The sequence below is a fragment of the Kogia breviceps genome, chromosome 8 (genome assembly GCF_026419965.1).
Source record: "Kogia breviceps isolate mKogBre1 chromosome 8, mKogBre1 haplotype 1, whole genome shotgun sequence".
Classification (NCBI taxonomy): Eukaryota; Metazoa; Chordata; class Mammalia; order Artiodactyla; family Physeteridae; genus Kogia; species Kogia breviceps.
Genome location: NC_081317.1, coordinates 104,143,308 through 104,159,327, shown reverse-complemented (window position 1 = coordinate 104,159,327; position 16,020 = coordinate 104,143,308). Strand labels below are relative to the sequence as shown.

The 16,020-nt window shown below is 53.2% G+C and overlaps 1 protein-coding gene across 3 annotated transcripts in view; it reads right to left on the bottom strand.

Annotated features, from left to right (window-relative positions):
- The window catches only part of SLC25A37 (solute carrier family 25 member 37), a 42,643-nt gene extending 26,938 nt beyond the window's left edge, over positions 1-15,705 (bottom strand). The window contains exon 1 of one of the 3 annotated variants that reach the window (XM_059072076.2): positions 15,356-15,705. In XM_059072076.2, coding sequence (XP_058928059.1) covers positions 15,356-15,568 — 213 coding nt within the window. In that variant the 5' untranslated portion in view covers positions 15,569-15,705. The remainder of the gene's footprint in view (positions 1-15,355) is intronic. The other 2 variants (XM_059072079.2, XM_067039906.1) reach the window with 2 other exon arrangements.
- Between the last annotated feature and the right edge of the window lie 315 nt (positions 15,706-16,020).

Here is a 16,020-nt window from a genome sequence, read left to right as displayed (position 1 = left end):
TCCATGTATATTCCTCATTGTTACTCTACTGTTTTTACAATGAAAAGTCATTTCTGAAGCTGATTTAAATCATCTTGCTTTATGTACTTTTAAAAATCGAACAATAGTTGATTTACAACTTTGTATTAGTTTCAGGTGTACACAAAGTATTCAGATAGAGAGATACACACACACACACAATTCTTTTTCAGATCCTTTTCCATTACAGGTTAGTACAAGATATTGAATATAGTTCCCTGTGCTGTACAGTAGGTCCTTGTTGTTCATCTAGTTTTTTTTGTTGTTGTTGTTGTTTTTTGTTTTTTGCGGCACGCAGGCCTCTCACTGTTGTGGCCTCTCCCGTTGCGGAGCACAGGCTCCGGACGCGCAGGCTCAGCGGCCACGGCTTACGGGCCCAGCCGCTCCGCAGCACGTGGGATCTTCCCGGACCGGGGCGCGAACCCGTGTCCCCTGCATCGGCAGGCGGACTCTCAACCACTGCGCCACCAGGGAAGCCCTGTTCCTCTGTTTTATATACAGCAGTGTGCAGCTGTTAATCCCAAACTCTTAATTTATCCCTCCCCCACCCCCTTTCCCCTTTGGTAACTGTAAATCTGTTTTCTACGTCTATGAGTCTGTTTCTGTTTTGTAAATAAGTTCATTTGTGTCATTTTTTTAGACTCCACATGTAAGTGACATCATATATGTCTTTCTCTGTCTGACTTAATGATGGTGATATTCTCAGTGCTCTAAGGACTAACTATAAATCTTTACTCATTTTTGAAATAAATTTAACGCTTCACGCTTCCTGGCATAAATACACGTTCATTAATTCAACGATTGTCTGAGAAGCCAAGAATTAAGGAAAAACTATTTTTAAACACAATTACACTAAAAGAGAACTCTCTAGTCTCTCTTTCATATTTTAGATTTTTAACCCTTTCCCTGACAACTCCTATCCCAACAGGGCATTTTCTATGGCGTTAACGTCCACCAGATCAATCCTTTGCTTCTATCCCGACTGTTTCTCCTGGAGAACAGCTCAGTATTGTCTATCGACACTGAAAAAGGCCCACACACATCCTCCTTCAAAACACCCAGAAGATTTAGTAACAAAGACCTCCTGTGCCAGGGGAATCCGCAGACACAGAAAGGGAGGGCTGGCCTTGGGGTCGGTTGGCTCTTGCCCATGTCACTGGACCAGCATTTTGGAGAAACAGGACTCAGTTTTTAGAAGCTGTGAGATCCAGGAGCTTCTGTCTAAACCTGGACTAGTACAGCCACCAGAAGGAAACTCCTCAAGAGCCCAGCTTCCAGCCTTTATCAGAATCACTGGAAGTTGATGGATAAGCCGCAGGAACTGAACCCTCTGCATTTATAGGAGGATCCACCGGAGAGAGAAGGGCTCAAAGGAAAGCGAGGTCAGGAAAAAAATGTCCAGCTATTCAGCTGCCTTTAAAAAGCGACAAGGAACGAGATGGGAATCTGAGTGTCAAGAACAGGGCCCTGTATGGGGCTCCAGGTCAACCTCTGTCCTTCAGAAAGCAAAGTGGTCACCTACACTGTTTGTCATGTCTCTCAGGTCACCCTACAAACTGCGACCTGGGCCGCAAAGGTTACTGAGGCAAACCCTAAACCTCGACAAGTCATGTGACTATTTAATTTTTAGCCACTTGTCTGGCTGCTGCTCCAGCTGGCATTTGCCAGTCATGTCACCCATCAATTACGAACCAATTATGAGCAGAAATGCCTTCGACATGACAGCTTTCCTCCCTTCTCCTGCGTTTTCACCCTCCTCTGGTCCTCAGCTCTGCAGTGAAAAGTTCTCATCCGGGGACGGAGGCTGGGCTTCCTGGATGCCACCAGGCAGTCACTCGGAGGCCAAGCAGTGAATTAAAATTTCAGAACAGGGTGGGGAGAGAAGAAGAATTTCAGAATGTGGGGCAGGTCCCACGTGGAGGCCCCAGTGTGACCCCAAACCACAACAACTTTCTCAGCTGATTCTGTGGTCAGAAGGCTCAGGTCGGAAGCCCAAAATCAGAGTGTCAGGGGAGGGGTACAGGTGTCCTGCTGATGGTCAGGCAGCTTGGGGACAGGGCCATGACATTCTAGGGGACAGGGAAGTGCACAGCCCTGTTCTAACATCTACTTCTCCTTCAGTCTAGATACAGATATGTTGGGACATTATTTCTTCGAGGGGCCCTTTCCCGACTGCCCCTGAGGTTCGGTTTCCATGAGAAGAGGCTCATCGCCCCCTCCGGCAATGATTCATTGATAGCTCTGTCCTCCTGGCAGACAGGGGACTGCTGTGGGGTGACCTCGGAGGTGTCGAGCCCCCCAGCTTCCAGTGCCCAGCACATGTGGTCACACCCACATGCTCCCACGCCTGAATTAATTTAGTTATTCAATGAAGTCCAGGGGATGAAACTGCACTTTTACAAATGCCTTTTAACTCTTTCTCGGCAGAGATGTTTCTATGAATCACGCTCATGCAAGCCACCATTTAGCAAACAAGCCGTGGAAAGAGTGACTAAGGAAGGAGACTTGGTTCTACAGTCAATGACACACCCCAGGTGCGTCCTTCCACCCTCATATTCATGTACACACACACCAGCATCCTCTTTCTTTTAGAAAGGTTTCCCGGGACTTCCCCGGCAGCCCAGTGGGTAAGACTCTGCACTCCCAGTGCAGGGGGCCTGGGTTCGATCCCTGGTCGGGGAACTAGATCCTGCATGCATGCCACAACTGAGAGTCCGCGTGCTGCAACTACAAGATCCCGCATGCCGCAAGCAAGATCCTGTGTGCCGCAAGGAAAAGCCGGTGCAGCATGAATGAATGAATGAATAAATACTTTAAAAAAAGAAAGGCTCCCCCCCGCCCCCGTTTCTCCACTCTGACTTCTTAGATCTGATCACCTGCCAACCACCCACTCCTTTCAACCAGGCTGGCTGGAGACAGCTCCAGGACAACCATGGGACCGCCTCTATTCCTGGGGAGCAGAGTACCCCCACTGCAAGCCAGAGGCAGGACCCTGCATGTTCCCACCCCCAGCAAGCCAGCCAGCAAGCTTCCTGCGGGCTGCCAGCGCCCACTCTCCACCTCCACCTTCCACACTGGCTGCCAGGCCCAGGGCTAAGCAATGAGCAAGCAAAACCCTCCGCTGTCAGCAGTGCGAGGAAAGGAGGACCAGGGACCCCGACACAAAGGCATCTGTGTCCTACCTCCTTCCCCTCTGACTTTTCACGCTCAGTGGCCATGAACAACCAAGGCAAAGAGCGATGGGAGGGACCAAGGTAGGTAAGAGCATCAGCAGATACACAGAGACACACTTCAGGATGATCAGCCGCCTTCCTTGGTCCCCAGCCTCTCACGCCTGCCGCTCAAAGAGGCAGACTCGCCTGAAAAGTGAAATGGAGCCTCTAAGGCGATAACCCCGCGGAGATGAACGGGGCCCTCACTCCCTGAAGTCGGCCTTAATCACTGGCCTTAATCACAGCAGCCAGCCGTATGCGGCCCGCTCGTCACCGGTCCTACATCATCCATTTTAAATGTATTTCTGAGCACGCCCCAGAGTATAACGGGCTCTTCGTCGTTACCCAGCTAAAGAGGCGGCAGCAGCCGGCCACCCTGGTCTTTATTCAACAGATGGGAGACACTGTGTGTAAGGAGAGAGGTTAAGTGCCCAAGGCCATGCAGCTGTAGCAAATCCTGTGGTGGCTGGAACCAGAGCCTGTATTTTCCATTCCAACGAGCTAACCCTACCCCTTTAACAGGATCCCAGTTTGATAATAAATACCACAACCTGGCAGCTGCAGAGAGCTTTATACTTTTTAAATGGTATAAAGGTTTGTTCACTGCAAACCGGGCTGTATTTTCTTACTCGATGTATTAAGTAGACCGGAAACGGAGGCACGACAGGCATTGTTACTCTGCCCTATTTAAGATGAGAAAACTGCAGCCCTAGCAGACCGAGGAACTATGAGGTAGTGCTCTTCCCAATAGGTCATTTTTCCGGCTGTGTTCTGGAAAGGAATCCTCAGGCCAGTCCAAATTCAAATTACTGTGCCGAGTCCAACGTTGACACACTGCTGAAATGAGAGCTGCAGCTTGCTCCAGAGAGAGAAGCCAGACAGAGCCAAAAATATCCTATGGCAATAACCATTGGTCATCATCCGCTTGCCCTGCATACTAGAGTAGTTGACCCAGGAACTCCTACCTATATGTCAGAGCCCCGTGTTCCATGCCACACTTTGATTTCCTGCTGGTGCTCCCTCAACTCCAATTCCTCCCTCCCAAGAATGCAGCTGAGGCCCCGACATCTCCTCTCAGAACCCAGCTCAAGGGCTCTGCCATCATTAACATCTGAGTCTACACCCCAGCACCTCACTTGCTTGCTCCTACCTGATTCCTTTCCTCAACTCTGGTACAGCAGAAAGAGGCCCAAGTTTCAGGGCATGTTATTGTTCTGAAGCTCAGTTTTCTCATCTATGAAATGAGAAACTGCACATGCCTTTTCCTATCTTCAAAGGAGAGTTAAGAGGATCAAGGGACAGAATACAGGTTGAAACAATACAAAAATACTGCAATATACAATTACAATAGCAACATATAAGCATAACCAGGCATTCAAGAAATAACATTTTCAGAAATGATATTACGAGCTAATATTAAAGGAGCGCTTTCCATGTCCCTGACGCTATTCTTAACACCCTAGGTGTATCATAATTAATTCTCATAGCAACATGCTGAGGTGCGTATTATTTTATCCCCATTTCACAGATGAGAAAAATAAGGCACAGAGAGTTTTCAGTAACTTGTCCAGGCACCAGCCTAGGGAATCTGGCCTCAGAGCCCGTGCTGTGAACTTGAACGGCTCTCAATCATTAAGCATATTGCCTCTGGTATGATCTGTCATTAGCTGGGCCTGTCAAGGTTTACAAAAGCTGCCCACAAACATGATCCCACCTGAGCTTCTCAACAGCCCTGTCAAGTAGGTAAACAGATGATGTTAGTCTAGGTGACTAATAATAGTCTATGAGACAAGGAGACACTGGCCCAGAGAAATAACTCCTCCAGGTTTCAGAGCTGGTGAATGGTAGGACTGGGACTTAAATTCATGGGGCCAGCCCCACCCCCTCCTAGTTCAGTGCCCTTTTCTAGGGGCTTCAACACCAGCCCCAGTCTGACAGACATGCCCCCTTTCCCAGCCCCTGCCCACGGCAGCATCTCCAGGGAACAAAGGCTGTCACTGCAATGAGAGATCCATCAGGGGCTTTTGCCACCAGACCTCAGGGTACCGTGGCTTTCTGAGTCTCTCGCAGGATGTGTGTGATGGATCTGGAGGCTGGTGGCCTCGGTGGACGTCCTCTCCATGACACGAAGCGGCAGTCCCTCCGCTGATCCACGGTGACCAGACATTTCCTAAACCTGTTATGCAACTCTTGCTTCAACGAAGCTGCTGCCGGGGTTTCTCTCTATTTCAACATGTTTTGTTTTCTCTTCAGAGAGAAAGCACGAATGTGAAACCAAAACGCCTCTTGGTGACCAGACAACGGCCCTTCCCAGCAGTCTGGGATTACTGAGAGGGTGCGGTGAGGGGATTCTCAAAGGTACCTTCTGTGAGCCAATTTCAGCTTCCAGAATGACTAACAACCGCAGGGGTGAGGAAGAGGATGGGGGGGGGGGCTGGGCAAGAAGGAACAGTACAACTGAGGGCCAGTGTCTCCCACGGGGACAGGGGCCAGTGTCTCCCACGGGGACAGGAGCCAGTGCAAGAATGCCAGGCAAAGACATACCAGTGACACTCCCAATCTGGCTCCAGACCTCCAAGATGGCAGCCTGGGCCCTCCAGACTCCACACCCCAGCCCTCATGCCCATCTGAAAGCAAATATCAAGCCGGGCCATTCATCTCCTCAAAGGGAGCCAGCCGGTCCCATCACCTAAGCTCAGGGTCTAATTATAGGGAGCAGGCTCTGGAAATAGGGGCCAGGACTTATTTTTGTTGCCCGGGGTAGGAGGGGCCCTCAGTTAAGTGTGGAATGAATGAAGTGGGTTGGCCAGATGAATTAATAGTCTCATCAGGGTTTAACTGAGGCTTATGGGTTCTACTGCAAGAAAGGGACAGGCAAAAGGGCTGAGGAAGTCTCCTTGCGACCAAGATACAGTAGAGATTCCAAGCAACACTAAGCAAAACAAAATAAAAACTAGCATTTGTTTCATAGCAGGTTTTAAAGCACTTTTTCCCTCACGTCTTTTTTTTTTTTTTTTTTTTTTTTTTTGATATGTGGGCCTCTCACTGTTGTGGCCTCTCCCGTTGCGGAGCACAGGCTCCGGACGCGCAGGCCCAGCGGCCACGGCTCACGGGCCCAGCCGCTCCGCGGCATGTGGGATCTTCCCGGACCGGGGCACGAACCCGTGTCTCCTGCATCGGCAGGCGGATTCTCAACCACTGCGCCACCAGGGAAGCCCCTCACGTCTTTTTTAAAACAACTGATTCATTCGACCAAGAGTCACGGAAAACCTTTACATATCCCCAGTGGCTAAGTCAGAGGGGGAGAAGGTCTAGGTCTTTGCATGCCATGCGAGGTAGTCCAGGTTTTATTCTGAAGGCAACGGGGACAGCTAGGGGAGTGTCAGGTGGGGGGAGACACCAATGGATGTGAACTGAGACAACGGGCTGCCCCTCTACCCCCTCAGGCCCCTTGCGGGCTCTGCAGCACCATGGAGAACAGGCTGGACTTTCCATTCCAATCAGCTAAACTTACCCCTTTAACACACGATCCTGGTTTGATAATAAATACCATGGCCTGGCACCTGCAGAGAGCTGTATGCTTTTTAAACGGTGTTCACTGCAAACCTGGCTGCACTTTCTTCCAAGATCCAGTAAGTAGATCTGCAAGGTGGGCAGGACGGGTATTGCTACTCTTCCCTATTAAAGGAGAGAAAACTGGGAGTGTGCTGGACTAGCTAGGAAGGATTTGTGGGAATTCATTCAACAAATATCAATACTTAACTGAGCACCTACTGTGTGCCGGGTACTGCTTCTGGCAATAGGAACACACCGGAGAACAAAGGAGCAAAACATTCCTGCCCACTGGCAGCTGACATTCCAATGAAGGGAGACCATAAACAATGTAAATAACATTACAAATATGAAGAGAATAGTAAACAATATAAATAATAAATATGAGGGAATTCCTTGGCAGTCCGGTGCTTAAGACTCCGCACTTCCACTGCAGGGGGCACAGGTCTGATCCCTGGTCGGGGAACTAAGATTCCACAAGCTGGGTGGCGCGGCCAGAAAAATAAATAAACAAATAAGGATGAACTAACGGTATTGTGTATTATAAGGTAACCCACGCTGTGGAGAAAAAGCAGGGCCAGGCAATAGGGAAGTGTGGGTGACTGGAGGGGAGGCTTTGTTCAACTGTGACTCCGTGATCAGGGAAGTCTGCAATGTAAAGGCGCCAGCTGCTGAGTCCCCTGAACCAAGGTAGAAGCAGTAGGAGGGAGAAGAAAACAAATTAAGAGGCATTACAGATGCAGGCGTGGACAGGTCTTGGAAGCATACGGGGAGAGAGGGAAGGGGGGCAGAGGTGGGGGGAAAAGCCGAAGACCGTCCCCAGTTTTCTGAAGGAGGGGGCCCAGGCCAAAGGGCAGGGCAGGACATCCATGACGGACACCAAGGCAGCCAAATGGACATGTCTTCAAGGCAACCGTTCGTCTAGCTCCTAGAGAGTCTGGACCAGAGACACAGAGATGCAACCTGCGAGTTATCAAGGACCCAGGCAGAAACGGAGACGTGTCCCGAAGGCAGAAAAGAAGGTAGAGGGCAGAATTCTGAGGAAGTCCAGCGGGCTGCCTGCCATCAGAGGGGCCAGGAAAACGATGGCCAGATTTATTAGCCAGGAGATCGCTGGCACCCTAGTGCCAGCAGAGTGACAGGCACAAAAACCCAGAGAGGTCCTGGGAGGTGACAAGGGGAGGAGGGAGAGACTGAATGTCAACCATCCTTCTCTAACATCTGTTATTTTAAGGGCATGCGGGCTCACGGTGAGCTGCCTGGGGTTGGTTCGTTATTTAAGGTGGGAGAAGTACGGACGGGACGTAGAAATGCTTCTAAGAAGGAACCGATGGTGGGGTGGGGGTGGGGGTGGGTGGGGGTGGGTGGGGGGTGTGCTAAGGATACTGGAACCGGGTCACTCAGGAGACAGCTGACCAAAATAGCTACCCCCGTGACCTTTACTGAGAACTAAGGTGCCAGGCACCGCAGCAAGAGCTTCACGTATGTCACCCCACTTAATTCTTTCAACAACCCTATAAGGTAGGTCTTGGGATTCACATCTACACTCTGCAGACAAGGAAACTGAGCTCAGAGAGGCCAAGTGAGGTGGCTCAGGTGAAGAGCCAGGATGCAAATCCAGGTGTACGGGGTGGTCCCTACACGTCACCCTTCCCCCCGCTGATTCCCCTCCGAGGAAGGAAGGACCCTCTCACCTTACGACAGGAGGAGGAAGGGGCGGGGGACGGCAGGCTAGTTGGAAGGACAGTCACAGGAGAGTCTGACTGGGGGCCCGGTTCCTCCATCAACAGGGAGCAAGATGCCACACTGAGGCTGAGAGAAGTGCAAGGGTGGGGGTCTGAGGAGGAAGATGGTCTGAAGCAGCTGTTGAGGAGGACAAAAGTAGACTGACCAGAACACGGGAAAGGACAGGCTGGGGGTCCCAGAGGCCTGGCACACGGGGCAGCAGTGTGGGTCTCTCCCGAAGGGCTCGGCTGCCCAGCGGGTGGTGGGTTGTTAGGGATCAGGTGTGGGCCAGGCCAGCGTTGGAAGAACCAAAGGCAGAGAAACTGCGGGCCCGGGAGCGGCTGCAGCGATGGGCCGAGGAAGCCGGGGATGCGCTGAGAGGAGAGAGAGAAGAGACAGGAGCCCTAGCACAGTGTGACCAGGAGAAAGCTGTGGCCAGGCTATGAGACGTCTGAATGCACGATTTCAGTGGCGGAAAGGTTCTGGGTCAGGACAAGGCCCCGTGGAGGTAACGGCCCTCGACCCGAGCAACGTAAAGGATGGAAGGGATTTGGGTGTTAGTTGGGTGGTGGCCGAGAGGGGACAGTCTCGGGATGATGACGGGATTCAGGGTAGAGGAACAGTCTATGAGCCAGACGCCAACATCCAGAGAACGAGGGAAAGTGACTGGATCACGTCACTGATTGAAGATCACGATGAAGCTGAGAGCTCACACCTAGAGGACACTCATACACAGCAGGCTCCGATCAGTGCTGCAAGGACTTAATCCGCACAGCCACCTGGGACATCGGTACCATCTTGTCCTTTTCTGACAGGTGGGCAAACTGGGCAGAGAGGTGACGGAAGAAACTTGCCCCAGGTCACGGCCAAGGGGAAAGCAGGACCTAGTCCGCAGTCTGGCTCAAGGGCCCCTGCCCCACCCCATCCTGCCATCCCAGCAGAGTAGGAGGTGAGTGGGGACAGAGAGAGAAGACGGATGGACACTGGTGGAAGTGGATGGCGGGAGCCTCGAAGGGGAAGGAGCAGTTGATAAGGTGGGTGATTAACAGCCAGAGGGCAGCAACCCGAAGGCATGTGGTTTGAGGCGATGGGAACCATCTTTTCTTGAGAGGCTTCAGGGAAGTGGGGGTCTCGGGAGAAGAGCTGGATTTCCATCAGCACCAGTAGGAGGAAGGAAAACTCAGTGAAGATGTAAGGGAGCCTGTTACAAGGAACTTGCATGGGTTCCGACGGGAAAACAAGGGAAGAAGGAAGCAATGGAGAGTTGGTTCAGGTGACAAAAAGCAGGAAGAAAATGTGTGTCTGCATTTCACAGATAAGAAAACTAGACCTCAGAAAAGCTAAGTGTCCCGCCCAACCGGTAAGTCCAAGACTGGGATCTGAATTGCCCCAAGATAGTTCTCTGAGGGTGAGAAACTGCAGCTCAGAAGGAGCTTGAGGGCAGGTTTGCAGTTAAAGAGACAGTGATTGGATGGATGCGAGCCTCCTATGAAAAATGGCCGCAGCAAACATTCCAGGTGGAGGCCGGGAGGGGAGGGCAGAACTCAATGAAGATTAAAAACAAAAAGAAGACTCTCTGAGAAGGAAAGGTTGGGTATCAGGGGAGATAGGAAAAGAGCCAGTTCTGGGGTTCAAGAGGGACTACCAAAGGCTTCCTTGAACACAAGCAAGCCAGTTCATCCAGTGGGTCAGGGAAAGCCAGGAGGGGTCCAGAACCCAAGCCTGTAAAAGAAGGAAAGTAGGACTCAAGTCTGGAGATTGGTCACCGCCCCAAAGAGCGGTGGGACAAAAGCCCTCTTCAATGAAAGGGCCACAGATGGCTAAAAGGTGCCCAAAGGAAACCAGAGAACTATGGAAGGCCTACTCCACAGAGCCACGCCCTCCCTTCCACATGACATGCCCCCCCACTTCATGTGCACACCCCCTACCCCAGGTGCACACCCCTGTACGGTTTAAACAATGTAATTGAATCCCTCCAGTTAGCCACAAGTGCCTCCCGCTGTTAAAGAGCTGGGGCCGCCTTGGCTGCCAACTCTAATCCTAGGGGCTCCCCTCCAAGCCCTTTGCCCCAGCCACACCCTCCCTCACTTCTGGGCAGAGGGGGCCAGCAGCCGGCAGGAAAGTGGCCACATGGGGGCCAAGTGAAGATCTGGGACCGCCTGAGACCCTTGCTCCCACTCCTCCAGCAGACCCCAGCCCTGGGCATCAGCACGTGGCCTGGGTGTTCACGAAACAGACAACCGGACAGAAGTTCAAGAGGACTCCTCGCTGGACTCCACGCCACTCTGAAATCCACCTTTTAGAAAAGCACCTCCCACTGAAGGAGGACAGAAAAGCAGGGAGGGGCGGGATCTCTAGGAGACAGGAAAGATCACTATAATTTTGTCGCAAGAATGAGAGCAATTTGGGATTTCACGCCCTTTCGAAGCAGAATGGCATCTACTGGACGGTACTTGGTTTCGAAAGCACTGGAGTGGGTGGGAGGGACACCGGCAGCTGCCTTTGCCCCCTGCCCCCCACCTCCTGCTAGAGGACCCTAGCAGTCAGCTTGCACTGCTGGGACCAGGAAGGATGAGCCAAGTCACAAGTGGAGGAATGCAGAGCCTCCTGGCACCTGCCTGGCTCGCTGCTGCTTCTGCAAGCTCAGCAGGGCCAGCGACAGAAACCCCCAAGGCCAAGCGAGGTTTCTAACTGGCTCGGCAGCCACCAGCTCCTAGAGAGAAGGCTGAGCCTTAACCAGCTCGGCCGGCTGTCAGTACCCTGCCACCGGGCTGCACCCTGGTGGGGAAGGAGGGCTTCCCCAGCAGAGCTTGAGGACTGAGTTTCCCTGACAAGCAAAACAAGAGAAGGGCTGTGAAAGGGTCAGCGGAAGTTCCCTCGCTTCAAATCTTTCCTGTTTCCTCCTGCCCCTGCTTTCGCCACCGCAGGACTCAGCATGGTCTGCGAGCAGAGAGCAGAGCGGTGTGCCTAATCTGGTTGGAATTTCCTCCTCCACCCACCTGGCATTCTCCCCACAGTTCTGAGCGCTCCCGACCAGGGGTTCTCACATCCACCCCAATTGCTGGTCTAGGCGACCACGCCACTGGCCCCTCTGGAGCACCAGGGAGAGGCTCATGGTAGAGGGGCTGCAAAGCCCCAGTTGGAAAGGAGCAAGTCGTGGCTACCTTTTGGTGAGAGCCCCACAGAGCCCCCTCGCTCCCTCCCCTGGGACCACGACGGGGTCCCAGCAGCCTGGCCCTTCATAGATGAGTAAGTACTCATATGCCACCAGCGTGGGGACAAGTGACAGAGGAAGACACAGGAAAGAGGAGAAAAGTTGCCGAAAGTCTTCCAAATACCCACTTAATAATCACAGGCTGTTGACTGCTGGAGCTCGAGAGGCACTAGTGATTATGAGGTTCAGTGTTTTTCAGAGTTTTTGCCCATAATCCCCAGCCAGAAGTGCACTTTACACAGCCACTCAGGGAACACACACACACACACACATACAACCCAAGCAGAATTTCATGGAGCGACACTGCTCCTTACCGCATGCCACACGTGCCTGTATTTTGTACTCGCACCAATCTGGCTTCTTAAAAATGTTGCTCCCAGGACTTCCCTGGCGGCGCAGTGGTTAAGAATCCGCCTGCCAATGCAGGGGACACCGGTTCGAGCCCTGGTCCGCGAAGATCCCCCATGCCTCAGGGCAACCAAGCCCGCGAGCCACAACTACTGAGCCCATGTGCCGCAACTACTGAAGCCCACGCGCCTAGAGCCCGGGCTCCATAACAAGAGAAGCCACCGCAATGAGGAGCCCGCGCACCACAACAAAGAGTAGCCCCAGCTCGCCACAACTAGAGAAAACCCACACACAGCAACGAAGACCCAACGCAGCCAAAAATTAATTAATTTATTTATTTTAAAAAAATGTTGCTCCCATTGATGGGTCACCACACAGTTTGAAAAATGCAGATCATTAAGGTGACATGGTGGGGGGGGCATGGGACTTCATGGGAAAATGTATGCAATGTTACAATGGGAAGCACTGGCAAGGCTGACTATGTGCACTTAATGACCCAACCTAACAGCTCACTGGGCTCAGAAATGAAAGTGACCACCCCTGAGCGCCATGGTTCACACTATCTAGCAGAGAAAAACTGGAAAAAGCAGGCCCATCCGAGACTCTCACTGAACTTTACAAGAACACGTTAAAACTGTGTGCCTTATAAAATCAAAGAAACCTTTTTTTTTTCCCTTTCAAGATACAATGTACATTGATTTGGCTTCAGGTGTAATAACTTTTTGAAATTTCAAGAATGTAAAGAGGACAATGAGTGTCCTGTGTTTGTAGAAAGGGGGACAGGTTAAAAATGGGAAATACTGAACTGGTCCACAGCCTCCGTTTTACTAGTGACAAAACTAAGGCACAGAACAGTGCCTAAGGCACGAAACAAGTTAGGGGCTGGCCTTGACCCCCAGCCCAGGGCTCCTGATTCAATTACTCACAGTCTTCATTTTCCCAAATATTTAAGAACACAGTGAAGGTCTCCCCAAGTAGAGCATTTCCATGACTGAAGCATATCTCATGTTGGACACAGACAACCAGGCTCGTCTTGGCACACATTGGCACTCTGCCGCAGCCTCACTGGGGTCACACAGCAGCGCTCATACCACTTAACTCTGTGCCTTTCATCCCTGCTGCAAAATGAAAAGAGTAATCCAAGAAAGTTGTAGCCAAAAAACAAGAGGGGCTTTAAAGCCAAACCTGCACGCTCAAAACCAGAAGAACCCCTAAGGGTCGTTAGTCAGAGCTAGGATTATAATCGCAGAACCTAGAAAACCTTCCTGGTTAGTTAACCCAAGCCTTCATTTTACAGTCAAGCCCCATAGAATGACTTGCCTAGGACGGTGAGACCAGTTCCTTCCATCCTACACACCACGTTAACCTGGCCACAGGTGAAAACTGCTACGGAAAGTAATACTAAGTACATAGTGACCAATGGATCAAAACAGACCAGCATCCAAGGGGCAAAAGGAGGGGCAGGGAGGAAACCAAACACAGATCACAAAATTTAAACACGTGAGATTAATGCCTCTTCAGAGTGCCACAGAGAGCTCAAAAGGCATGACTGGACTATTCCTAATCCTAAAGAGAAGCTAAAATGATGCCCTGAACCAAACTCACAGCAGAGGCCAAGGGCCTCAGAAGTGGTACAGGTCCTTGATGGAACATTCATCTCCACCACCCAGTGGGTCTGGTGCCTGCTCAAATAACATCTCCCCGCTCCTAACCTTCCCACACTCTGTCCAAGGCACCTGAGACAATAACTTCAAACATGGGGAATTTTATTACATGTGAGGGATTCTTTCCTATACACATGCCACCTGGTATCTGTCCAGGGTCTCTCCTAGAGCAGCTTCGAAAACCTAAGAGACAAGATCTCCCTGTGGCCTCTGTAACCCTGGCAGGCAAGGACCATTCCCTTAATTCCCCACTGGGTTGCCGGAGGGACAGAAGGGGTGATGGCTCAGTCCCAGCAGCACAATAGAAGACTCGGGCTCACCTTACTGCCAATGCCCATGGCCTTCTCTCTGGACCCGTGTCTGTCCAGCCACTGACTGCCAGCTCTGAGAGCTGCTCAGGGCAGGGAAAACCCTCTGCATTAGACATTCTGGCCTTCACGCCACTCACATGGGGCCAGCATCAGCAACAAGATACAGATGCTAGCTGGGGAACTCTGCTGGGCCTGCCTTCCAAGACAACTGCCACCCGGAGAGGTCCCCAAATCTCCCAAAGCACACTGGGGCTGGAGTCGGAGGATCACAGGTGGCTCATGAGCCCGGGGAAGGCTAATCTGTTCACCTCTCTGTGCCACGGTTTCTTCATCTGTTAATCCCCAGGGCTGCTGTATGTTTTAGATGAGTTCTGCCCACGAAAGTGGAATGTGTCAGTACTAGTATTTCTGCCCCTCAGCACTCTACCCCCTAGCCATTCGATATCCGGAACAGGCTCACTGAGGGCAACTCAGGCAAAATCCGCCTGGCTAAAGCTGCCTCCTTACAGAAATGCATTTAAAACTACCCGGGAAGTACCGGGCCAACTGAACGTCTATTACACAAACCGTAAGAAAGGCTGTATAGCACATGCTCTCCCTGCCTGCCCGCCTCCCTGGAACAAAATGAGAAGGCAAATGTCATTGCAAGTCTTACTGCCTCTCAGCGGCTCGACAGCCGGAGGGCGGGTGGCCGGGCCGGCCGGACCGGGGACACGTTCCTCGGCGCGAGCGTGCTTAGCGCTCCCGGCGGCGGGTCCCTCCGAGACAGCGCACGTGTGGGCAGCCTCGGCCACCCGGCACCGGCCGGCGGACGCCACTCGCCGCGGCTCGGACACCGGGCGCGCCAGCTGGAGCCGCAACGACCCGGGACCGCAAACTCTCCGATAGAGTGGCCAGACAGCGGTAAGACTGTGCAAAGCTGCACTGGCCGCCTCCCTCGGGAACCCCGCCGCCACCACCGAGGCCAGCGGCGCTCGCCACTCCTCCTCGCCGGCCGCAGCGCCGCCAGCAGCCCGGGCCGGGAACTCGGCGGGAGCGGCGGAGCGGGGCGCCGGCTGGGGCACCCTCGTGGGCGCGGGGGGTGCCCCCAGGGCCCAGGCGCACAGCGGAAGGAGCTGCGCAGCGCGCTCCCCGGCGCCCCGGCTGCGCGCGCCAGCTCCGGTGAGACCCAGGAGACCCGGGGCGCCGCGGCCCCGAGGAGAGCGCGGTTTCGGAGAGCTGCATCCAGGCTGCTCCTGCGCGGGATGCAAACGCACGCGTGCGCGCTCTCCCCTCCGCTCGCTCCGTCCCTAAAGCCCCTTCGCGCCTCACCTTCACTGAGTCTACCGGGTACATGACCGAGTGCTCCAGGATCCCGGCCATCGCTCCGGCTGTCATGTGGATGGATAAGGAGACGCTGGTCGGCAGGTTCTCATAGTCCTCCGACCCGGCGTCCTTGCAGCCGCCGCCGCCGCCATCTCGGCTGTCCCCATCCATCCTGCGCCCTCCAGCCTGGCTCCCTACGCCGCCGCAGCGTAGCTCCATCCGCCGGCTCCACTGGGCGCGGGAGGCTGCAGGAGGCGGGCGGGGAGGGGGAGGGGGCGAAAAACTTCACTTCTTTAAAGTGGGAACCACCTCCCGGGTGCTGCGGCGCCTGACGCCATGGCGGGCTGGGGTGGAGCAGAGGAGCACCAATCACTGGGAAAGGAGAGGCCGGCTGCGGCCGCGCCATTGGTGTGCGGGGCAGTGGGGACCCGCCTTCCAGTGTGACGTCACTGCCCAGTGCAAATTTTCAAGTTACCGGATGGGGGCGAAAGGAGACGTTGGGGTGTCCCGGGAAGTTGTCTTACCTCCTGGTGGGGTGGTGCTGCCTGGTTTGGGGCAGACCAGGGGTCAGTCGCTGGGGAGGGTCAGCCGGACCGTAGGGATTGGGCAGTGCTTGAGGCTGGAGGGAGATTCGGAGCAGCGGAAAATCTGCCCCCAGAGCCCGGGATTTT